General features: G+C 40.5%; 1 protein-coding gene across 3 annotated transcripts in view; it reads right to left on the minus strand.

The window, feature by feature from the left end:
• Positions 1-2,740: 2,740 nt before the first annotated feature.
• SLAIN1 (SLAIN motif family, member 1) overlaps positions 2,741-26,552 on the minus strand; it is a 49,057-nt gene continuing 25,245 nt past the window's right edge. Inside the window, exons 2-7 of one of the 3 annotated variants that reach the window (XM_010291848.1) lie at positions 25,786-25,935; positions 23,704-23,853; positions 21,103-21,441; positions 10,757-10,921; positions 8,529-8,826; positions 2,741-3,830 (exon numbers count right to left, since the gene is read on the minus strand). In XM_010291848.1, coding sequence (XP_010290150.1) covers positions 3,755-3,830; positions 8,529-8,826; positions 10,757-10,921; positions 21,103-21,441; positions 23,704-23,764 — 939 coding nt within the window. In that variant the 5' untranslated portion in view covers positions 23,765-23,853; positions 25,786-25,935 and the 3' untranslated portion in view covers positions 2,741-3,754. Of the gene's footprint in view, positions 3,831-8,528; positions 8,827-10,756; positions 10,922-21,102; positions 21,442-23,703; positions 23,854-25,785; positions 25,936-26,552 lie in introns of those variants that run through there. The other 2 variants (XM_010291850.1, XM_010291849.1) reach the window with 2 other exon arrangements.

Consider the following 26,552-nt stretch of genomic DNA (forward strand, 5'->3'; position numbering starts at 1 on the left):
CCTGTGGCACTCGGGGGAAGAGGTAGAGAATTCAGGAGTAGAGTTGAGCCCGGGAAGAAGGGAGGGGTGGGGGGAAGATGTTTTAAGGTTTGGTTTTATTTCTCATTACCTTCCTCTGATTTGATTGGCAATAAATTCAACTGATTTCCCCAAGTTGAGTCTGGTTTTCCCATGACAGTAATTGGTGAGTGATCTCTTCCCTGTCATTATCTTGACCACGAGCCTTTCATGATACTTTCTCCCCCCTGTCCAGCTGAGGAGGGGAGTGATGATGGAGCGGCTTTGGTGGGCACCTGGTGTCCAGCCAGCGTCAATCCACCACAGTGGGATCTGCAGCTGGATAGTCAGGAGCAGCACCAGCCAGAAAAGCACATGTAACCACTGACAGAGGTCACAAGAAAGGTGGGAATCTGGGGAGAACGAGAGTTGGAAGTGTAGACAAAAAGAAAAGATGGCTGAGCAGATGGGCTGTGGGGGGTATTGCAAATGAAATGTGGCTGATCAGCTGGGAAAAAGAAAATCAAACCAGACCAGCCCAGACATACCTTTTTCACCAGAACAGTGACAGGGAAAGTTATCTGGGCTTAATCATTTCCTTTTTTAAGGAAAGGATACGCCATGCCTGAGGATTAAACAGGATAAATATGTTTTTAAGAGAGTGTGTTATTGCCTAATTACTTTTAATTATGAACTCTTACCCATTTTTCATAGTAGATGTTTAAATAGCATTTTCCATAGGAAAATGGCAATTTTTAGTATTTGTGTTAGAATAGAGGCTCAAGAGCTGAGCCAAAGACTACAGTTTGGACAGAAGGAGGTAGATAATTTTTGGGATGCAGCAACAAGGAGACAGGAGTGGGATTTGCATTCATGGACCAAAAGATAAGAACCAAGGGGGTGCGGTGGGGAGGGAAGGGACAGTTCTCAAATGCTCCCTTATACTTAGAAATTAAACTTTGTTGTGAAAAATAAGTTTTGAGTATTTTTGAAGATGACTCTGTGGCCTTGCTGTTTCCCATTTCCCTGGAGGAGATTCTGCCTCTCACAAAATCGAGTGTGACGGAAGTGGTTGTGTGTTGCATATTCCACGCGTTTTGCTCCCAGTGAGACTGTGGTGAAGTACATGACCATTTGGGCACCGTGCATTAGTATCTGGTTCGTCGCTGCTACTGTCAGGGAGACAACCAGCTCACTCAGTTACAGGCAAACAGCAGCAGTACCACAGCCCATGGCTGAAACGATTCTTCATTCTTTGAGTGTAGAAAAAAGATCAAGCTGCTTACACCTTGGGTTTCCTCCGAAAGTTTGATGGCATCCAGTGTGACAGATACTTGACAAAAACACTTCAAACAGCAAACCTCTAAGGTTACCAAATCCTGACATCATGAAATAATGTATTGCACGGGAACAGGACAATTAAAAAGGGAAAAACAACTGCATCTTCTCAAGGAGTTTCATTATATCCCAAATGCTTGGCTCTCCAGTTCACGACACATTTTGTAGTGTGAAATTTAAAAATGCAAATCACACACAGTTGTGCACCTTCCTTGAACATGTTGTCATCATACATAAACAACACTGGGAAGAAACATAGGCACTGGGTTCAAACCAAGAGCCTGGAAAATAGAAGAGCTTTAGCTACTAAAAATATTTTCAAAGTCTACACTGCCCTCCAGTGTACAACTCGGCATTACCTCCAACAGTTGCAACCTATTTCAAAAACTGAGAGTAATGTGGGACTGTGGTGTCCCAGGTAATGGAGGGAAGGGATAAAATCCCAGCACTGGGGAACAGAGTGAAGAGACAGCTCAGGCCAGGGCTGGAACAGCCAGCAGTGAGCAGAAGGTAATCCTTGCCAGTGCTCTCCAGCCATCTTTAGAGATCACGTCGGTTCCCTAGCACCAGAAGAGCTTATCAATTTGGAAGGTTCTGCAAGCCCTACTTGCCACCGGCAAATAGCAAAGCACTCCCCACGCTCACTCTGCACCCCCACCACAATCAGTCTGTGAGTGAGATAAACTGTTTAAGACAACAGAGATTGTCCACAAATGACCGATTGCTTTAACCAGCAGTAATTTCTTCCAATTAAAGCTTCCTATGAACAAGATGAGTCTAGCACACTGCTGCTGAAATACCTGTGCAGAAGTAATTTCCTTGCTGGAATATTTCTTCATACCCTCTTCAACAGTTCTGCTTTTTTTTTGGAAAAAAATGTTTTTAACTGGATTGAAAGAACTAAAGTGTGAAAAATGAATTGTTTATCTCTTTTAAACAATACTATGCTGTGCAGGGACACTATTGCACTACTATACAATCACTTCTCAGTGTAATGAAGGTTTTACTCACCATTAAATGCTTCTCCTTTGTTTTTTATTTTAGCTTGCCCTTTTAAGAAAAGCAGGTCCTCGAACAAATTCAGAGCCATGGTGAAAGACTCACTTGGTACACAATCTCTGTTTCCCATAGTGAGTCATATGTGCGCTTGCAGAATCTGAATATTAAATTGAAAAAACTCTTAAGATCATAAGATTGATTTAAAAGTAATTTAAAAGTAATACATATTTGTCTTCTATGCATAGAATGGCTTCATAACACAATTTAAAACAGTTCAGAAATTTTCAAATTAGTTATTTTTTGCAAAAATCCAGCATAGTCTTTATAAATGCTAAGTAATAAAGACTTCAAGAGATAAGATGTCAGTTTCTAAATTCTGACACTTGCACACTCAAGAACAGCATTATTGCTGAAATAGATTCTTTATTTCTGAAACATTCCAAAACAGCAGTATACACAGTTGTAATCAAATATTAAGTCATATGCCATTATAAGAAAGCATTGATTAGTGCAATTGGATTTTGTAAAAGATCTATCAAAAAGTTTTATTCGCATTAAAACTCATTTTCCATAAGCAACTGTTAATAAAACATTACAATTTTATTCTTTGTAATAAAGTACTGAAAATCAACTGTAGTTTGAGAGATCACTGTATCTTTGTAAGTGCAATGTGATTTATGCTGCCATTTTAAATACAAAACACTATGACAATAAATTAACAATTGAACAAACAGTGAAAGACCAACAAAACCATGCTGACCCAGCTGGATGGCAATTTCCAGTGAATGCTACTTTTTTTGTGCTTCTGCAACATAAATATACTGCTTTGTATTGCCAATGGTACGATTTTGTAAGATATGTTCCTAGCGCTAAAAAAGTACATTACCCCAAAAATATTATTTATGGCACAAAAAAGTTAAATTATCTCTCTGTTGTTCAAGGTTCAGGCAAGTTTAAATGAACTTAAGTATACAAAATAAAATGTACTGGAAACACTAGAAAAAAATTCAAGCACATACGTTAAGTCCCCCCAAATTCAAAAGAAAATGCATGATGCCTTTACACTGAATAAATTATCTTAGATTTTCAGTACGGCAAAGCTGCCTAAAAGCATTATCTCCTAGTCCTTTCCAAGGAAATATTCTTTGCACTTACACGATACTTTCTCAGTTACAAATGCCAACACTGCCGTTGTTAGTCTGATAACAATGCAGCTGTTCAGGTAACTGATTAAGTGCAATATTTAGTATTTGATAAGATGTTCATTTTTTTAAAATGACACTGCATTATGGATGGTTACATATTAAAGTCCTGGGGGAAATAATACTGTATGACCGCCCTTTCCCAAATCATTGTTACCCAGCCAGCTGGGTAATGAAATCCACATTATTTATTTTCCACTGTTGATGGCCATCCTTCATCAATAGCAGCCGTCTCTCCAGTTCCCATCCCGCATCGTGCTGAGTGACGAAAGTGGCTTTGGAGGCTGAAGAAAACTGTATTAACCAAATGACAAAAAAAGGCAAAAGGAAGTCATATTTCATGTGAAAGATCGAGGTAACAAACATCATTTACTTCTGCAGTGACACTGGCTTTGTGGCTTGCTTACAGACATCACTCTGGTATATTTCTGGCTCCACACTAATGCAAATGTAAAGGCCTTCGGTGAAGTTAAGGCCACGTCCAATGAGACCCTATTACTGTTACCGGTCTTAATAGGGTGAAAGCTTTGTAAAAAGGAATTTGGTGAGTAATTGTCATGATGCATGAGACCCCTCTAAATGGGAAGATTTGGTTTTTCAGGGCTAAAGACAATAAAAACCTATTTTTGTCACTACAGACAGCAGAGATCTAATGAGAAATATTCTCCAAAGAGCTGTTGTGCTCAGCATGCTCATGAAAAACCAGCACTTTATAAAAACACCATGCAGGCACTAAAGAATTTTGGCATCTTATCAGTTGAAGAACTCTACCAAGTCCTGCTCCAGACCCTCTTATCCAAGACACATGACGACGCGTTTCTATCCCACAGCCGAAGTCAGAGCTGCCCGTCCCAGCAGCACCACTCCTGCAGGGAACTCGCTGTCCTCCGGGCCCCCACCCTCACACCCGGGCTGCGTCTCTTGCTACTCAATGAGGACTTCTTATAAAATGCCTGTTGACCATCTTCCAACCCCTCCAGGTACTACCGAGGTAACTGTTTTAAAGTAAGATTAAAAAAAAGGAAAAACAACCATCTGACATGACCTGACCGGCAACTCACTGACAAGGTGACAAGGCAGCCTATCTCTGAATTGCCACAAGCGTATTTTAGTTATATCAGAATTTGCTGAAAATAAAGTGTCTCAATTCTGTGAAACTGTTTCTTATAAAACCAGGTCTCAAGCCTTGTTCTCATACTTCTCTGCTTTTTCTGAGAGTTTCCGATGCCTCTTCTCCTTTCCAAACGCCCTTGGCTGGAAAAAGGCTGAGGTATGTTGGAAGGCAGGCAGACTCAGTAAGTTAAAAGCAGTCACCAGAGCAGCTGCTCGCCTCTCTGCTACAACTGCTTTTTTAGTTGCAAAAACATTGCACTTAAGTAAAAAACAGTTGGTTAATCTTAGGTTCAGCCAAGCTGGTTTTGTGCAGCTCCACTTCGTTGCAGGTTCGCTCATCTTTGACACAAATCCAGTTACTTGAGGCATAAAACCCAACCTGCCTACCTCTGCTGTTTTCTGCGACTGCTGCTTTAATTTCTTTCTTATTCCCAGAAAGAAAAGACGAAAGTATGTTTAACAATCTTCCAGAAAAAATGGAGAGGGCAAAAGTAAAGAATAATTAACTAAGTTGAAAGTAACTGTAAGAATATTCCAATATATCCAGAGCTGAATCTCTGCTACAGGGCAGTGAACAGGAAAATGCACCAGCGTTAGAAAACATTTCAAACAAGCACAAGCTGTCAGTGTGATGCCACGTGGTTTGAGATAAGAGAGTTTTGGAGGGTCTGTAGGCCCCTTCTACTTTTCCATTACCAGACAGATTGCAGTGACTGGCTCCAGCACATGGCAGCAGGAACACGCAAGCCTTCCACCTCGTCTCTGGAGCTGTGCTTTACATTTGCTGCCATTCCTGTGCCTGGTACCTGGGATGGTCCACAACCTGAGCTGCTGATTAACTTCCTGGCTTCAGGTGGGGCCGGCCTCATCACTGTCGACTCATCTGGAGACTGGGACTGTTGGCTGACCCTGGTCACCATCAGTGTTGCTCTTGGTTGGGCACCGTGGGGCAGCCCGGCTGTCCCACTCGGCTCCCGGCTCACCTCGCCCCATGGGAGGCTGCCCCTGCTGCCCCTCACATTGTGTAAGGATAGAAAGTGGGGGACTGGAAGGTAAGGGTCTGCAAGAAGCCCCAAGCATGGAGTTGGAGAGGGCTGAGAGTCATGTGCATCCATTCAATGGGAACAAAAAAAAAAAAAAAAAGGTGCTGCCTCACTTGTAAGGCTAAGAAGAGATGGACTATACCGTTGCAATTTCTTTACACTGCTTGTGGATGCGTGAATCTCTGACGGCAAGGAGAAAAGCAGTTCATATTTAGCCAAGCTGGTTATCTTGGCTTTTACAGTTTTATTTTGCAAATTATCAAAAGCACTCCCTCATCCCATGTTTGATCCTATGCAGTAAACACTGAGGTTCCCTAATGCTGGCCCTATATAAAACATCTAACAAACTACTTTAAGTATCTAAAATAACAATAACTCAGCTACTTAACAATCTGGCCATAGGTACAAAGACACAGCTTTGCTCTGAATGTGCACTTCTCCCTGAAATCTGCTTTATTTAAAAAACAGAAGATCTGTTCTACTTTTAATCAAGTCATGACTAAAACCACTACTTTATTTTCAGTATACTGAAAGAAGCTAGACACCTGAACTGATAATCAGAAATACCATTCCTTAGAAATTACGACAGTGACAAAAATGAACAGTAGAGAAAATCTGCCTCTGATGGTTGAATTCCTTCCAAGAAAATTCCATATGAACTGAAACTGCCCTTATCTTCCACATGCATAAACAAAATGAGACAAGGGTCTTAAAGAACTGTAGGCTGAGCTACAATCTGCCTGTGCTTTTAGAGTCCTATCAACTTGTCATTCCCACAGTGCAAAGACCATTCATCTTCACGGATCATTGCTCTGCATCTATGGCAACATATGATGCTGCTAAGGTACATTTGAAGGTAAGACAACAGGAGGCCAGACTTCCTGGACTATAAATAGCTGATTTGAATCAGCTTCTAATAAAAACAGTGTTGAGAGTACAGTGTCACACCGTCCCACTGAAACCTCTTAATTCTGTTTTTCTTTAATACTGTCTGTTGTATGAGAAGTTATAAAATAGCAAGGGACTTGTCTTCATGGCCCAGAAGTCTCTTTCTCACATGTTGCTATGAAAGATTTAAGAGCTCTGCAAAAGAACATGAGTGGAGGAAAGGAAAAAGAAACAAAGACAGACAACTATAAAGAACTCTAACAGAGAGAGTTCCAGCAGAGAGCAAAGGAGGTTATAATAGAATCATGATACAGTTTTCATCGAAGAAGAAACCTGACAGCTCTTTATCAAAGTTTCACTGCAGTTGGCCAAAACCTGTTGTCAGTCACATCGGTGTAATCCCCAAGTAACTCAACCAAAGAGTGTGAGCAATTGAACTTATTCTGGATCTAGGCAGTATCTAGTGAAAAGCATAAAAATGGTGAGAGCTAAACAGTGACAGTTCATTCAACAGAAAACCAGGTGGGCATACAGTGGGCCCTCACAAGGGGAGGGATGCGTGCGATGGGAAGAAATAGTTGGAAGAGTTGACAAAGGTTGATAGAAGTTTCTCTGAGAAACTCCATCACCTATTAATCACAGAACATACAGCTAAGAGTTCAACTCCCACCTGTGATAAGGTGATTAAAACACTGCCTCTTTCCTCAAGCTTATTTCATTGCTTGCCCCAAAAAAAAAAAAAAAAAATCAGAGATGAAATTTTCTTGAAAAAAAGCAAAAATGCATTTGCTTAATAGTATAGCTCATTGCAAGTATGTGTTATTCCAGATTCCCTGTTTGCCCATTGTCTCCCAGCTGGAATTGAAAAGATGTTGGTTCAATCTAAGATTGTGCTATCCATGATATTTCCTTCCTTGCAACATCGTAATGTCACAAGTTGCATTTTTACAGTTGTCCTGCTTTCACCCAGGGTAGAATTAATTTTCTTCACAGAAGCTAGTGTGAGGCTGTGTTTTGGATCTGGGATGAGAAAATGTTGATAACACACTGATGTTCTGAGTTGTTGCCAAGTAGTCAAGGACAGTCCAGCTTCTCGTGCTGGCCTGCCAGCGAGAAGGCTCGGGGTGCACGGGAAGGTGAGAGGGGACACAGCCAGGACAGCTGACTCAGGCTGGCCAAAGGAATATTCCACACCATATGATGTCATGGTCAGTATATAAAGCTGGGACAAAGAAGAAGTAAGGGGTGGAAGGACATTCGGAGCTATGGCATCTGTCTTCCCAAGAAACCATTACGCGTGATGGAGCCCTGCTTGCCTGGAGATGGCTGAACACCTGCCTGCCCATGGGGAGTGGTGAATTAATTCCTTGTTTTGCTTTGCTTGTGTTTGTGGCTTTTGCTTTACCTATTAAACTGCCTTTATCTCAACGGATGAGTTTTCTCACTTTTACTCTTCCAATTCTCTCCCCCAACCCACCATGGGGGAGTGAGCGAGCAGCTGCGGGGGGCTTAGTTGCTGACTGGGGCTAAACCACGACAACAGTCTACTGCCATTTACAACAACAGGGATGTAACTCTTTCTATCTTGGTATTCTAAGATTTGCTCATCCTGTGACACTGAAATAGCAGATGGCACATGTCTGTAAGAAGGCAAGCCACATGTGTTAATGATATGAGGTTTCCATTTGTTTTGATTTCTTATTGATGGGTGGCAATCGATTCTTATTTATATGTGATTACATTCTATCAATTACCATGGTTTACTAGGAACTACCAGCAAGCATTGTCCGTCACTATTTCTGGAAAGAAATCTTCACCCATTAAGTGAGTCAGTATTGGGAGCTAGAAACTCTTCTGTTTTACAGCCCAGTTTCATATTCAGAAGAAAAAAAACAAACCAAAACACAATCTAAGCCAAAGCTATCCACACAGGGAAGGAGACTCTTACCTTCGAACGGGCTGTGCAATTTTACTTCTGGGTATGCCACTTCCATTGATGGCCAGTGATGGTCTTGGAAGAGCACTGCGTCCTACAACCCCCTGACTGGCAGTCTTGTTTGGCATTGGGATCCCAGTGTTAGAATATAACTGCAAGTTGTTGGACACTGGAATACTGCTGCTACTGCTACTACTACTGCCTTGTACGGTTGGGCTTACGTAGGCAGTAGCTTTGAGAGGCTGTCTGACAGACACTGGAAAATGTCCCACACTGTGAACTCTGTGTTGAAGCTGTCCTGGTGACGGAACTGTAGAGAGTGGTAGAAAAGGGAGTAACAAAGTCAGTATGCAACAGATGAGGCCAGGTAGTAATGCTAATTCTAGACAGATATGAAGAAGGATGAACACATTATACAATTTACTTGCTAATTATAAAATGCTGAAAACCCCCTTGGATCCAATACTGTATCCAGTAACACTGCACTGAACTAAAACCCCCTTGCTCATCCCTACCCTGAACAAAAATCCCACCCTACATTCATCCTTCTTTGTTGCCCCAAAGATGTTTCATTAGCCATTACAAGCACACAAATTCCACCTCTGCAATTAGAGCTATAAACAGGAGAAACTGCTGAAGTTATAAATTAATTACTGTTCGGTAATTTAGATTTTTGTAAGGTTGCTTGCAATAACTACATCTTGTTTAAGGTATGTTGTATTAAAGCATTGTGGAACATCGCAGAAGTCTAAGCTTTATGGACAAAAAACAATAAAAAGGCTATAAAAAGATCTTGACTATAACAGCGTACTCTCAGGATGATGTTATGTAAACTATCATCTTAAATCAATGCTATAGGTTCCAGAAGCTTTACATAGAGATTTTCTACACAATCCTGCCCTCTGGTGTACATCAGACACGCATCTGTTTCAGAGTCCACATATCAAAAGCAAACTGTCAAAAGCCTGAAGCATATAAACTAGCATACCACATACAGACCAATCCTTTTTCAAGTCTTTGAAAAAGGACATCTTAAAATAATTTAAAGACACAGGAGAAAATACAGATGTGTGATTGAATTAAACAATACTGGCAATATATTGCTATGGAACTTTTATCAGAACACAGCTCCTTAAATATCCCAGCACAGCCACTTATTAGAAATGTGTTCAAAAAATTATTTCAGAAAAATCACATTTTATACACACACAAATATACACATACATAAACACACAGAGAAATAGATATTTCTAAACTAGTAAATAATATTAAACTCTCAATGCACTATCATGCAAATCCAAGTGGAACCTGAACAACTGCTTCCATTCTCCTATTCCAACAGGACAAAAATAAAACAAAATAAATGCAGCAGTCAAGTTATTTTCCAGAGAAGATGTAATTTAATAGTTTTGAAGGCATTTGTAAGTTCTGCTCAAATTTGAAAGAAACACCCACAGGAAAAGGTTTTGCCAATTTCTCCCTCCAAAACCTCCCACATCCTGGGAAGCATCAGTTAAGTCCTTTCTCCTGCCTGTGTCCAATGAAATCCACTTTTTCCATTTCCTCTCAGAGTACCTGAACCACTATGCTAGAAAAGATGGGTTTGGATCTTGATCTATCTTGTTCACGTTCTACATTAATAATTCAACATCCACTACACCAATACTCCCTTCATCCCCCCACCAAAAAGTCACCTAAATTAAACTAATTACAGAGTCATTTTAATTCCCCCACTTAACAAGTATATTATACTTGAGGATATAACTTCCATATTCGCTCAGAAGAAAGTGGCTCAACCTCAGTAGGAGAGTTCATTTATTTTAGGATAGTATTTATACAATGTACTGTAAAACCAGCATTGTAGAAATTACCAAGAAAAGCAGTTGTCAACTCCAGTGCCAAAACTAAAAAAATGTAAGCTTATATGAATTAATTGCATTATTGTTGTTTCTACAATATTACTTTACTAATTATTTTAGAATTTTAGTTTTAAAATTGACACAAAATGAATGGGCAAAAGAAAAAAAAAAAAGGAGGTGATGAAACTCTCGATACTGCATAACAAGACCTGCAGAATACTTTCCAATATAGAAACATTGAAAATCCTGAGCTATATTAAAATCTGCGAAAGGAATACACTCTGCTTTTAATTTTTCGTACAGCAGAGGATCAGTGACTGGACCATGTATTTTACCACTCTATCAACTCCTTGTGCGCAGATGAAGAACACAGGTACTTACTACACGACTGCATCCTTGAAATCCCATTACTCGCTCCATGCAAATTGGAGTCAAAGCTCTGACTGTTCCTCACAGTGACTGGAGAACTAGCAAAGCCGGCATTACTGCTAATGGTGGGGGTACTTGGCATCCGAGTGAGGTTAGGCATGCTTCTTCGAAGTTTATCTGAAACGAAAGAAGACAACATCCATAGTCATGCCAGAACTTCCAACAAACGCAAGCTGCCTCTGAATAATTTCTGTAGAAAAATCAAAATGAAAACAAATTACTTCAACAGAAAGAAAGGTTTTGCTCTGCAGGAAGAATATGAATACGCTATGTGACAGCCTACTAACTGAACCCTTCTGACTATCGCAACAGCATGATTATTCATAAATAATTTAAAAGAGACCAATAGGCAGTACATTTTCAGAATCACAAGGATTTAAACACTAAAGTATCATAATAAGGATGAGTTTCACGTAAATGTGTAAAGTAGGTCAGAAGAACCATGCCCTAAATGTGCCTGTTTCTTTGCAGTGAATACAGAGCAAGGCTGCAGTGACAAAGCCAGACACAGGTATCTGCACTGTGGATATCTAAAGACAGGTGAGATGAGTCCATCCTAAGTGACTAAAGTCTTGCTTTCGGGTGCCAATGAGATGCTAAAAAATTCCATTCAGTACCTAACCTTATCAGCATGCGAAGTTTCTGCAGGTGGCCATGCCCCAAACCTGCCACACCTTAATGCTGTTCAGTTGCTCGGAGACCTGGGTTGACATCAGGATTTTTAAAGCTGGTGTTTCTTCCTCCTACCCAAGTTGTGGTGCCTGATTCAGTGGGAATTTTCAGAACAGGCCTCTAGGGTCTTTCACAAAAAGAAAGCTGCAAACGCCCCAAAAGCTGTTGAACCTGACCCAAAAGCAAAAGCAATTGTCTAAGAGGTCAGTAGATGTCTGCAACCCCACTCATGTTAGTTGAGAGAGCGAAGCCAAAACCAAATCTGACATTTCAAGAAGACTTCCCAACTACAGCAACATTAGCAAATCTAAGGTGAAGCTCTTTTGGCCTCTTCTGCCACAGGGCCAAAGGGAGATGACTCAATTCTGTATAATCAGAAGAGACGGTTGGAGGCAGGAAGGCACACACTGAACAACCTGGTCTGAATTGCCTCCTGTGATGTGACAGACTTCAGTAAAGAACCGCTGTGGGGAAATAATGGATCATTCATTAAATTCTCATTGACAACACCACTAATGCTGGCCTCTTGGCTAGGTTCAGGAGTGTTTGTGCCCTGCTGAGGTGGCTCTGTTTCTCCTGGTACTGCAGTCAGCATGGAGGCCACCAGCTCCTGTCCCTGCCATAGGTTCCAGCACCTGGCAGGTATCTGCCTCCAGTTCTTATGCTGCAACAGAAAGCAGGAGTATGTTTGTCTTCTAACAGGCAGCTACGACTGCTCTCCAACAGCAAGCAGGGCATTTCAAGACTGACGTTTTGTTGGATTTGTGCACAGGAACAACACATCACACACAGCTTTGAATTGCTGTTTTGGATAGACCTCCTAGCTCACACAGGTAAGTTCAGTCCACAGAAACAATGAATTGACTTAGGAATCTTTGTTTATCAGTCCCCATAAACATATAAACTATTTAGCACCATCATGAGCTCTCTAATCCTTAAAACTGCTAACACTGACAAGTAGTAAGAAGTGACAGTACCATTCTATCTATACAAGGTATTAGTAGTCACTAACTGTAACTTCAATGTATGTGATGCCTGTGGAACTCCAGCAAACCAAGTCACATCAAGGCTACAACTACAGTTGTTTTTTATGACTGGTTCTCATGGTAAGAACGGGTATAGAATCCTGCAAACGGTTAAAAAAAATCCTTGTACTTCAAAGATCCAGCATCTCTCATATCCTCACATCCCAAGTCCCAGTTACTAGTGCATATCTGCCCTTGTCACTATATCATACACAGTAATCCGTGTAATGATGAGACCTTGTCTTCCATCTCAAGTAAGGCTAACCTTCAGTTATTGTAGATGGCCTGACATAGAAAACCATTTCTGTCTAGGAATGAGTTTAAATATTCCCATGAGTTAAATACACTACATTTTTGTATTTTTGAAATAAAAGAGTAGGTATTGGAGGTAAGACAGGGAGGAGTTCAGTGCAGGAAAGGAAATGCAATGTTTTGAGTTCCTGGGAACTAGAGTACACCCAAATTCTAATAAAGAACCAGTCTAAGGGTAATCCTTCATCAAAGCGTTAAGAGTTGTTGTGCTTCAGTGACTCATCACCAACACTGGCAGGCTGAAACTGCCACTGGTACAGCAATGAACATTAGCAAAGGGGTTACCACTGTTGCTCAGTCAGGTGGTAAGTATTAATATCACTGATAAAACAATGATAAAACAGCAATCAGGCTTCCAAAACTGTCCTGGGGATGCAAATAATGGCATCCATACAGCTACTATATATCGCTGTTGTTTAAATACTGATGATTTTGCAAACCGGAAAGGCAACTGTCTTCCTATGATGCAATCCTTGGCCCAGAGTGGCAGAAAATTCATGAATATGGGATGTCTGTAGCTACTGTTAATTTTAGAGCCCTAGCCAACTCTTTAAAATCCTAGGTCCTGAAACCCTAGGTCAACATTTCAGCACTTGGGAAAAGGCTTGAGCAGCAGGATGGTGGTAGGGAAGATAGAAAAGCTGTTTTATGCAGTGCCAATACTATGCCCATATCATATTATATAAGAAGAATTCTTTAGACTCTACATGCTCTTCCACTCAGGGACTGCATCAGCTACCACGGGCATGATCTGCGCCTTGAATTGTCCAGTTGATTCAGCTACAATAGCAGGAAAAATAGGTAGAGAAGTAGCTTGGATTTCCTCCATGTCATGGCTGGCCACGTCTTTTGCCTCCTGTTCATTAGTCCCTTCTCGTTCCAGCAGTCTGGTCTGCTGCTGATTCATTCAGTCCTCAGGCAGCAGATTCCTGCTGCACCTGCAAATTCTCATCCATCAAGCATCTGCGTTACTTCTTTGATGGGTCCTTGTGTCTGCTGAGATAAATGGCCCTGAAAAGCAATGAAAATAGCAGGTCAGTTTTGTGTTTGGGGAAAATCCAGAAACGTTCGTCTTGATGGCATTTTGCAGCTTTCATCTCCTTGGATGATGCATCCTCTTCCATCTCTCTCTTGAGGTTTGTTCTGTCACCTGTTTCCCTCCTAAGAACAGTGGAAAGAGTCTTACAGACGTTTTGTTTGTAAATGAAACGCTGGCTCTTGTGAGCTTGATATAAGGAAGCAGAAGGTGGGAGTTACGCAATTTTAATATTATTTCAGGCCGATGAGATGTGACTACATACAAACTTGCTGGAAATATATGAGAAGAAAACAAATCTATTTTTCCAAGCTGCTAGCAGCAAACTTTCCCTTTCTAGACCTCTTTGCTCTCCTACGACTTATGAGAAAAGGAACAGAGAGGAGGAGTGATGGAGTAGAATTGAGGTGGGAAGTAATTTGCCCAAATAGTCCTGTTTATGATGAATGCTGAAATTTGCTACAATTTCTGCTACCTCTTCTGCACTACTCTGGTTCAGTGGCAAGCCTAAAAAAATCACTGGTTGTTTACAGTTCATTCTGTCAGGAAGATGTGGATATTAACACCAGTGAGGAACTTCAAAGGACCTGCTCCTTCTACAGTATCCATAGTTATCACAAGCCACTACTGAGCCTCAGCTATAATCTAGGCCAAAACAAATACGATGTTTAAGCAGGATGCAGCCATATAGAACATCACAGATGTATCTTCACCTTTCTCAACCTTCTTTGAGATGTAATAGCATGACCTACAGATATTGTATTATTGAGATATTTGAAACTGTGAAAAAAATGCAAGGATAGGTCATGCAAGGGAGTTAATAATCAGCTCCTGGTTATTACCACCTTCTCAGAATAGTTCATGCATATACATATGTGCTTGTAACTTCATGAGTCTTCTTTAGGTGGCATACGTCACCCTGGTTTCATGTATCTGCAGTAGAATGATACACCAAAAATCACCTACTGTATGTTTACACTTCTTCCCCTTTGTGGCATCCATGCTGAATTGCCCGTTGCGCCCTGGTTTCACGTATCTGCAGTAGAATGATACACCAAAAATTGCCTACTGTATGTTTACACTTCTTCTGCTTTGTGGCATCCATGCTGAATTGCCCGTTGCCTACAGCACAGGAGAAACTGGAAATTGTGAAATACAGGGTCCTCTGTCCACAACTGAAAATATGTATGAGAAGGCCACCCCACAGCACAGATCATATTCATTGCTGGTGAGAAATGGGTCAAAAAGCAGGCAAAAGTGTCCCTTATTTTGTCAAACATTCCACAAAAGTACAGTAAAGACTGCAGTTCGCCTCTTACCCAGCTGCTTTGGTTCTGATTTTTTCCAGGAAGTTCTTCCCCCGATGCCATTTCTTCTCTGAAGTCAGCCTGGGGTCGGTGGCCCAGCTTCTTTCTGGCAGGACACCAGAACAGGCAGCGCCTGCCTTCTGTCTTCTGGTCCCACCATCGCTAGCAGCCACCACCACTCCTCCACTGCTTTTTTTTTTTTTTCCTTCCCTGACCTAATACTATCAGTGGCTGAAGATTAATGTCCACGTGGCACACAAACAGACCTTGCCCTTGGAGCAAAGCTGCCCCAGGAGAGGTGTGCTCTTGGTGGGCTGCCAGACTGGGAGTTCTGTAGCGGTTCTTGTTAAGTATCATCTTCTCTCTGCCAGAACACCTCATTCGGTGAGGGTCTCCTTGCAAGGAGGGCTTAAGTTGACTCTACATTGAAGCGCTTTAAAACACATTTATTCATTCGTTGTTATTCTCTGCAAGTGTTGTCAATGTTTTATTTGAACAACAGGACTCACAAGCCTCGCCAAAAGTGCTTTATTTTTAAGGAATGTGATGCAATGAATCATAAATATTAGTGTCTCGTAGAAATTTGTATTACTGTTTAAGCTACATTAGCAGTTTCCTACACCAATTTAAATCCTTCACACAAACCCTGCAAATTTAACTCTGCCTTATCTGTATTGGATGCACAAATAAGCTGGGGAAAAACCATAAGGAGAAAACCTGTGCTCTTCTATTCTAAATATTGTGTTCTATATTATGTAGATATTCAGAGTTTGTTCTGAAATCCTTTACGAACTTGTAAACTCAATTACAACTTCACTTTAAGGGGTTAATTTCTCTTCCTCATCTTTGAAAACCTGAGTTCAGTACATACATTACATTTGTTATGGTTCTAACATTTATGACATCCCAAATATGCCAGGGTCTAGTTAAAGGTCTGTGGAACTGTCCTTTAATACAACAGAGACATCAGTGCGTAACAACACAAATACAGATTAAGAAATAAAAACAAGTCTTTCAGTTAAGTGACAGACACCATTCTTCATGACTGTCAATACCTACGTTTTGCTAACATTGAACATTTCCATTTTATTCAGAATTACTACTTCATCTTGCCATGGCTTCTCAGGCCTGTGTCTCCTGCCACAGATAGTTACAGCAAATCAAAGATTTTTCCATTACCCTCCCATGACTTCTCCCCACTGATCACTATTCTCAATCTAACTTCAAAGGTGACAAAGTAAGTTTTTTTTCCTCCTTTTCCTTTATTAAAGTCTGCAACAATTTTCTACAGTGAATTCTCTCTTCTTTACTGAACAAGAGACTTCATGAGCAGAAAAACACCCTGTAAATCAGTAAGAACAGACCTTTTCCCACCACTCCAAACACACAGATCGATTTAATCTATACTCAGCTAATATCTAAACACCAACCTACTGCCCCTGAAATGCTGCTCTTCTATGTGCCTGGAGTTTGCTTTAAAAAAAAACACAACAAAACACAAAACCCAAACAAAAAATGCATTTGCAGCTTTCCAACTGAGGCAAGGGTGTTGCAATAGCCAATGATGTTCATAATATTTTGCCTGAGAAAAGTTATTCCCCAGAAGCATATGCAATCAAGTAACTCATAACTAGTAATTGCTGGAAAATAAAAGCAAATTTTTTCAAGTGAATGGTATCTGTGGCCTGTTTATGAAGGTATCAACCAAGCTAAAAGCTTAAAAATCAACATGAAAAGATAATGGAAAATGTACATTAAAATTAACCAGACTGCATGCACTGCTACTCAATGAAGGATGTATTTTTCATCTGCCCCCTCTTACTGGATTATAATAAACTCCTAGTTTAGCTGGAAAAATTTGTCCAAAATAAAGTTTCCAATCTTCAGGTATTATAAAAATGGACACTTTAAAATGCACATGAAATAAGGGGCGCCAGGAGAAAAGTTTATGAGTAAGCTCATCTAAAGATCTGGAAAGTGGGCCTGAACACAAGAAGGTCAATTCCATTTTCAGTACCTTGTGTACCCTGGATTTTGACTGATCTGGATGATTTCACAGCACTATAGCTCTGTTACTTCTGCTTTCAGAAAATCAGAAGTAATAAAGGGCACAAATATAAACATCTATTATAAAAGAATAAACAGATCAAACAGGAATAAAAAAGGTCTTTAAAAAAGTTAAAATGGAAGACATTACTTCTGTGTCACAGTAAAAAAAAAGAAGAGTACATTTATGGACAACATAAAGCAGAAAACAGTTTGGTTTTATGAAATTTGGTAGTATTTCTTACATAAAAATGCCTAAATATAAAGTATTCTTGATATTAATAAAGTTAGCGACATTTTAAGTTGTTAACCATGAAATTCTTCAAACTAGAGCAAGGGGAGAGAGGATAAGCATAAATCTTCCCATTGCCAATACATTAAAAGCTTCATTAGAATTATAAACCACACATAAATTAGATGGACTCACTTTAGCTAATTGCAACAGATACTCAAAAGCTATTCACCTCCTGTCTCTCAGATCTTCTTTAAAGCATCTATTTCTCAACCACTAGCTGGTTACAAAAACCCTGAAAACCACAATACCTTAAAGAGTTCACAAATGGAATTTTTCTGACATAATTCATCATTACACACAATTCAGCTGATTTAGGGAAAGGGTGTAATTAAATAAGGGAGGGAAAAAAAAAAAAAGCAGATTTTGTTCAAAGCTTTTCTATCAGTCTATTCTTTCCAGAAGTGGAAATAAAGCTTGTTAGAAGACATACACACAGTATAGGCGTTGGCTGCAAAAATGTTGTTTAAGAGGTTACAGCAGGTATGCCTACAACCCATGCTACAAGTGGCCCCAAATACACCTTAAAGACTTCTTAACACATTTCACATCTTAACATTATTTACCTTTGCACACATCTCCCACTTTATGCGAGTGATTACCAGGAGCCTTTCAGTAGAGCAAGCTGTTGGGGACTGGTACCACTCAGACATGGGTGGGATAAGGTGAGAGAAAGAACCTAGGCCTGAGAGCCGGGGCTAGATGGTGTGGTATTTTAAGAGATACATATGGTATTTTATTTTAAAATAGATGTACAGCAATTTAAAACAAGGCAGTGTCAAAATTACCGCAGGGGTAGCACTTTCCTACAATACATTGGCAAGAATGAGATGTGAGTTCAAAATTATCGGCCTCAAACACATCTGGAAAACATCTGTGAGAGTGTTCTCACCCCAAGCACGGGCAGAAGATTACCAGGATGCCAGAAACGCCAGACAATCTCTCTGCTACCTAAAATACAATCCTGTGGATGGAGAACAGGCAGACCACTGCCTATAGCGAAAGGCTAGACACCTAGTGCACATCAGTGCCTATGTATAGGTACCTCCTGCCATTTGAGAGACCCTGGGTTGTCTAAGGCATCTGAACAGCACTGACACGTGGCGATGGGGAAGCCAAGCAGGGTGCAGAGTACCCATCTAGAGCTAAGTGCTCGTATGTGGGCAGCTGAATTCGGTCCTTCATACACATGTGGGCACCCATATCTCAGCATCTAAATGTAGGCACTCCTCATAGGCAACCAGTGTTATACTCTTCAAAGAATTATTCAAGTTTTCCAAGTTCATCACACCTTCAGCATGTTTGTTACAGTACAGTAGTTAAAGCTAGAATAAGTACCTCAACTAGCATGGCATACGAAAAAAAGTCACTAAAAGCAGGTAGGACAGCACCCCTCATGCCATTTGTTCCTAAAGGCAAACAACTGTTCTTGAGCTAAACACATAGACTAGTTTTGGGGAAATGTTGTGTCAAAGCTAAACACTGGTTTTAACCCCAGACTGAGTGCCAAAATTCAACAGTTACTTGCCATTTACCCTTCTTTTACGGAAAGCTCTGTGAATGATCAAATGAACCAGGGGCCAGACCATTGACTGCAACACACAAGAATACAAGTGATCTCTTTGGGGAAAGAGAGATGAAGAGAGATTTGCGAAGACGGTTGGAATGGCCAAGAGCAGCACAGCATGTGGTATGTGCGATTTTGGTTAATTATGGATGATGTTTCCACGTATCTTGAAAGTAGTAACTAACAGTTTAGACATTCCATTTATCACACCCCTCTTTCTCATTTGCTTTGGTAAACTTTTAACAGTGTGGAACACACCATCCATCATATTGAGCTTCAGACAAATTCTTATTTTGCAGTCTACCTCCATTTCAATGTGTAGGAGTTCCTGACAGACAATGAAATTGTTGCCAAGATGACGAGAAGTGCCGATGAGATGTTGTCGTAATATTACTCAGACATACTCAGTACAGCAAACACTTGACTCGTTGTCTGCCAACAGAATACAGACAAACTAAAATGTTTCTCACCATCGGTGTTTGCCACTTACGTGGATCAGTGCTGCATGAGTCAGAGGCTGAAGGTGCAGAAGCTGAAGAGATAATTCCCCTCTAAAGATAGTGGTACTGGCTATTATAAGACTGTCTGCCATCCCAGCAAACAGGTAACTGAAGTCACGTGTGTCCACCTTCTGAGCGACACCAAACAGATTACCCAGCACCTCATAAAGTTCTTGAGAAAAAAGGCAACAAGGTGGTAAAATTGGTGGCTTTTAAATTTATATGCTTTCTAGTTAATAAGGAGTCTAATATTTTTAGTGCCCTGTAAGTACTTTCTGAGGTTTCCATGTGGGAATCCAGTGCTTAAGTTCCACTGACATGGAACACAAAAAAATGACTGAAAACACATTTGGGGACCATATAAAAAGGTTGCAGCACCACATCCTGCCCTCATTCCTGAATCGAAAAGGCCCCATAACCTTCCTATCTCACCAACACTTCTGCAAGCCCATCAGTGCTATCTCATTCTTGTACCTCACCGGCAAGAAAAACAACATTGAAATTAATATGGCACGTATGCTGTACCAACAAACACCCACATCGCTCTGCCCCTGTAAACATCAGCCTTCTTTATATACTGCCACTTGTCAATTATACTTCCATGCCATGTCTTACTTTGAATGCAAGTGCTTTTGGCACCAACCTGTCATGCCTTATTTGTCAGGAAAGCACCATGCACACCTGTAGTTCTTTATAAATAGCAGCTTTGTGCCATTTTGAACAACACATTTTCTTGCCCAAGGGTGAGCTGTAACCTGTAATGTTACAAACAAGACCCTGACTGAAAACTGTTTTAAATTAGCTTGGGAAAAAGACTGAAGTAAGATGCAGCAGGAGGAAGAAAACTGTGACCAGAAGGAATGAATGGAAGGTAACAGCAACAATGGAAGGAAACTTAAGTCTCGAGTAAGCACCAAGAGACAAAGCTTCCAGAGACTCTGGAATACATCTCAAATGCAGCAGAAAAAGCAGCAATGGCTCAGGATAGTTTGGGAGTGACATTATCTCCCACTACTTTAACAGTCTGCCCTAGCAGACCTGGAACAGGAGCAGAGTATTGAACCCTGCCATAAACACTCACTGCGGATTCACAGCACAGCTTGCATTAACAGCAAAGTCAAGAATAAGAAGGGAATGAAAACCTGAAAACCCTATTTTGTATTTTACTGTATCCATGATGGACATGTGCAGGCCAAGCTCGAAACCCCGATCAGTTGTTCTAACCAACTATTACCTTGCTAAAAGATGCTCCTCTTTCCTTTTTCTTCTTTCTTTACTTGGGGTGATACTTGCAGCACTTAAAAACAGACTAAAGCAAGAACTTTCATGACCAGGTCACAGATTACATTTTTGTAGCAAATTACTTAACAATAACATACTTCAGTCATTTACACAGGCTTAATTGCTTGTTACAATCCACAGACTGATCTAGCTGTCATACGCTAAACACACTTTACTCGGTTGACACAACTCCCTCTTTAAAAAAGCACTGGCACTTTGCACAGAGAAAAGACCACTTCTCAAAAAAGCATGCAACCCACCTCCATTAATCCTATTTGGTTGCTGCTCTGGAGTTTGGGCTTGAGGAGAGTAGTAGGGCTGCTGATAAGTATTTGAAGGGAAGTGTGGGGAGGTAGGGCTCCTCCTGCAGTCCCGGATACTGGAGAAAGTCTGTGAGTGAGGAATCCCTCTCTGGAAGGGAGAGCAGCGAGTTAGACGTGGCTGCGGAGGCGGGAGGTGGTCAAACTCTTCCTCGTCCTCAAGGCTATAGCGATCGTATTCCTGGTCACCGCACGTCCCTTTCTTTCCCGCTTGCAGAGAGACGCTTGAACTGTGCCTTGACACAGACGCTGAAGTTGAAGCATAATCTTGCCTAAGGCCTGTAAATTCCAAGAAGAGGATGATTCGGCTTCTGCTAAGTCATTAACTCTTAACGTGCACTTCAATCTTGAAAACTAAGCAAGCAATGAGACATAATTTTACAGCAAGAACTGGATTTACAGTGTCACCAGGCTAAATATCTGAGATAGGATTCATTTGATCTAACTCTCTAATCTGTCTTTCAGGTCTCTAAGCCTGAATTATCTTCCTCAAGATTCCTTTTTAATAAAAAATAAAAAAAGAAAAACTATAGGCATCTCCAAAATGCAGTGCCTGTGAGCTGTCTGATTCCTCTCTTAAAACAAGATGAACTGCTTTTAGGAGGTACTTATTTCCCTGCCAATGGAAAGACTACATGAGTACTAAGTACTTAACTTTTAAACACCCTAAATTAAGAGGAATTAACACTCACCCAAAGTTTTCCAAGTTATTGCTATTCTATTTGTATATTCATGCACTGAAAATGCCAACAATGACATTTCCTAAACTTATATCTGTGTAGATATTCTGGCTCTCCAACCTCCCTGAACCAGAATGAGTCCCTGCTGGCAGCCCACCTCATCAACAAGGCTTCGTGGTAACACAACCATGCTTTAGAAGAGGTAGGCATCCAACAACCCCCTTCTCAGAATGCCAGGTTTTAAAAACAATCCCACCATTAGCACTGCCCCAGAAGAGCATGTTCACTCCGCGTCAAGTGAGAGGGAAACATCCACAGCCCTTGTACATCCCCTTTTTCCCAAGGCACAGCAGCCAGGGAAAAACGGGATGTACATATTTCCAAGAGCTGAGTAACTCTGCCAATAGTTGCAGATAACAAGATCCCTTGATTTACAAAAAGCCCTCAGCTTTGACAGATGTCTTCGCTATCATAGTGAAAACTTCTTAATATGCTTTCCCCTCCCTCTCGAGTGGGAGTTTCTATTCGTGGCTGTGAAGACAGCGTGCCTGCGTGCACGTATAATACTACCACTTTCCATGGGATTAAGCGGGCAACAACCGTCACATGCTCAAACATTCAGTACCAGCTGCTATTACAAGGATGAGATATAACCATTACACCTGACATAGATTAGAAGAAAAAACAGTGTTTTTCTTTCCAGTTTACCAATGACCTGATTCCAAGTACCTGAAATCTTTTTTAAACCTCACTCTGAAGCAGACAAGGGCAGCTGTAATTTAAGTAATGCAATCCTTTGGGTCTTTGATAGTCATAATTTGTGTTTTGTTCTTTTTTTTGTTTGGTTTGGGTTTTGTTTTTTTGGGGTTTGTTTTTTTTCTTTTTTAAATTCTTATCACTTTCACATAGTATCAGAAATTTTCCAAGCTGTGACCACACACATTTGCAGCTGAGAATTCAGCTATCTTGGAAGTCTCACACTTGATAATTTATCTGCTGAACATAACAAGTGCTACCAGACACTCAGCAAGTTCGATTGCTGACAAGTGATCGCTCTGGCCTGCTCACTCTGGTTGCTGCAGCCGGATTGCAGCTCTCATTTTTTCTTCACATTTTATTTTTCTTCTATTTAATCACTTATTACTTGGTATTTTCCTTCAGTCAACCATCTCTGAATTTCTCTTGTTTTTCATCTCATCATTTCCTCCTTGACATCTCACTTGGCACTAATAGGAAGTGAGAAAGATACTGCACTTACTGTCTGAGCGACTTCTAAGTCAAATGCCTTTTATTTATGAACAAAGGCATTTTCCAAAAATTACTATCAAGCCAAACTATAATCTATGTCAAACAAACTTCTGCGCTCAGTTTTGTGCATAATCACTAGTCTCAAACCAAAATGCTAAATTTAAATGCCCCAATTCAGGACTTAAAGGGGAATTAATTTAAAAATTCATCTGACAATTAACAAAAACAAAGTAGGGGCAAAAAAAATCCATGAGAGCTGCATATTTTTTCCTTTCTCACAAAATGTATGCATGATAAGAATTATTTAGCATCCTCCCCACCCCCAACTGTAGTAATTTTAATTAGTACGGTAAGACACTACAAAACTCCTACATCTAAATGTGCTCAGTGGGTATGGAGCTACCAGTTGGGGTTCAGTAATATATAAGCACCAAGTTTTGAAAGATCCAGTACCATTTAAGCTGAACTCAACAGTGAGTGGGTTCTTCCACCTGCCATTCAAGAGGTGACACCTTTTAAGAAAGCTCCACTTAACTGAGACCAGACGGGAGCAGTTTTAACTGTTACAGGAAATCTCCAGGCTATTTTGAAAAAAATGAAAAAAGCCACCTACTCTCCTCCTGTAGACGAGCCATGATCTGAACATCGGTGAGGTCCTGCAGCTTGTATCCCATGGAGATGGAATCATCCTCCAGCTCCGAGGTGCTCAGTTCACTGTCTATTGATGACTGTGGACTCAAAGGGGAACTCCTAGAAATGTAACCTATGTAAGAAAACATAACCTTTAGTCTGTGAATACGTCTCGCCACCTTTCATTCATGACCATCAGCCCTTTGTGTTACAGTAGCTTAAAGTATTTTCTGTGTAACAGATAAAAATTTTCAGAAGTGTAGTCCAACTCACTAACAATTAGAAAGGGCTTTGATTACTCGTGAGAAGTAGTAAGTGTAGTGATCGGTGGATCATGAATTCCTCTGCGTGTTCCCAAAATAGCATCACATAGCCCAGACAATGAATAATTTACCCAATACGATTCTGATACAGCTCAGATTAGTTAGTGTAGTCCAAACACATCTGCATTTGAATCAGTCTTACGGGACTGTGGTTCTCCCTACCCTGTTCTGTAAAGCAGAACAGTATGTGTACGTGTCACCGACTTCTGCTCTGTAGTCAGATTCCACATCAGAGCCATTTATCTAAATTTTACTGGTTTTCTAGTTGTTTATAGTCATCAGATAAATCAACAATTATAACAATTAAGACAACTATGCAACAACAGAGAAAGCATTGCCTCCTTCACAGAGCTACCTTTCGGAGAGAGCTCTGTATTCTACTTTTTCCCTCTATGATAGCAAAATATAAACTAAATTGCAATCAGTTGCATGAGCTAGTTGTTGCCCAACTTCAAAGAAAAATTCTTCAAATGAAACAGTAAATCACTTTCTAATATTCTCCGGACCACCAGAGGCCCACAGCCTGCAAAAGGAGAACCGCTGTGACTATGGCTCATCAGCTGTGCTTGTATCACAGATGTGTTTGCACCCTCCAGCACTGTTCAAAGCAGCCACCTAAAATTCATCCTAAATTCAGCTGTTCTCTAATAATACCTCCAACAGAAAAGGACACACAGGGGATTACTTTGCTTTGGCAGGATTGTAAGGAGTAAATGTGTTTGCTTTCTTAAATTTGCAAGTTACAATGGTCTTTGAGGTTTTGCAGAGGTAGTAACAGCTGTGCCCTTTTGGAGCAGCAGTGGGAAGCTAGACAAGATACCTGAGGGGATCTCAAATAGCATGAGATGCCTTCATTTAGATGCCTTCAACATCACATTCAATAGGGGAGATTAGACATCTCACGCAGAGACATCTACACCAGGCATTCAGTCTGCAGATGTATCTCACCCGCAGTGCTCATATCCCTTAAAACAGGGCTTTCTCCACTGACTTCACGCGTTGTAAAGAAAATTGTGCACACATCAGTGTGACACTGATGCTAACTTCCTTAGACCACACCTGCTCCCACCAGCAATAAAATGTTAATGCCTCTTCCCCAGAAGATTATTTTCTCCACTGCCTCTGCAACTTAAGAGAAGTCACAGATATAAATTGGCTCCCGATACCTGCAGTGAAGAAGGAAAAATGCAACTCTTTGCAATTTACAGCCCATAGAAAGTTTGTGTTTTTCCTAACACTCCTGTGTCCCCTGAAAATCAGTAGCAAACATAAAATAAATCTTGGATAGTAGCAACAATACCACTTTGAAAACAGCCATGATTCTACAGGCTATTTTTATTATAGAGACATTCTCCCTGCATCCCCATTACACAGCTGCACAAATGTTTCTGCAGACACAAGGAAGGGACATAGTGGGGCAGAAATGAGCAGTAAAGGGCAGACAAAGCTGGGAACTGTTTAAGCTGACACAGTTGCAACTATACCCTCAGGTAAATCATTATTGATAAACAGGCTCTGTTTACTAGCATCACTTCCCTATAATACGCTGTGTAGCACAGAAGATAACCTACACTATCAGTTAATTGCAAAATTTTAGGTCATTTAAAAAAAAAAAATCTCCCTCTGAGATAAGAGTCTATATACAATCATCCAAACAGTGTATTGCTGTTAAATGCTAGCAAGATTAGATTAAATTAAGCAATTTTGTAAGCACTGTAAATCAATAAAAAGATAAGCATTACCTGTCCGTTCAGGTGTTAGTATTGCTTTACTGGAGGTTTTAGAGAAGCTGGGACTATTAAAGCCATTGGTATATGGGGTGAGTCTCGCAACAGGACTATAGGGAAAAGCCAAGGAGACAGGTGTAGAGAAGAGGTTCCGCCATCGGCTAGCTGTTACAGGTGTGAGGGAGCAGGAGGGGGGGGAAAAAAAAAAGATTTACAGTTATAAATAGAACAGTGCTGTTAAGATGAGATTATTTTTCTCTCTAATCTCTTCATTATACATTTTTAACTTACAGCAAAAGGAAAAAAACGGTCAAAGTTCAGCAGCAAAACAGAGGATCAGCACAGCCTCCTACCTGTAAAAGTGTGCTCCAAAGAGTTTTCTAGCAAACATGTCTTGTTTATCATGTTCTATGTATACACCACTTTGGTATATATTCATCACAGACATCATTGGATGCCAACACATGAAGTAGCAGAGAAAGCAAAAACCACTACAGTTAATAGAGTAACACGGATGAAATTTGTAGTGCTCTTCAAGGAATTGTTCACAGCAATCAATCATCACACAATTGAATTAGCAGTTAAATTGTCAGTTATGGGAGTTCAGAGACACAGCAGTAAAAGACAGTTAACCATCAAGTGCTAAAAACAACTGTAATCCCATAGCAAGCTTTTAAGCTACCGTACTTTTCCTTCTCTTTTTACAGCATCAAATCCCTGATTACATAAGCATGATTTGTTCTCTTTGCTGTTTTTGGAGGATCAACCAAATAATAGAACAG

Source organism: Phaethon lepturus, unplaced genomic scaffold (assembly GCF_000687285.1).
Source record: "Phaethon lepturus isolate BGI_N335 unplaced genomic scaffold, ASM68728v1 scaffold24117, whole genome shotgun sequence".
In the NCBI taxonomy this organism is placed as follows: Eukaryota; Metazoa; Chordata; class Aves; order Phaethontiformes; family Phaethontidae; genus Phaethon; species Phaethon lepturus.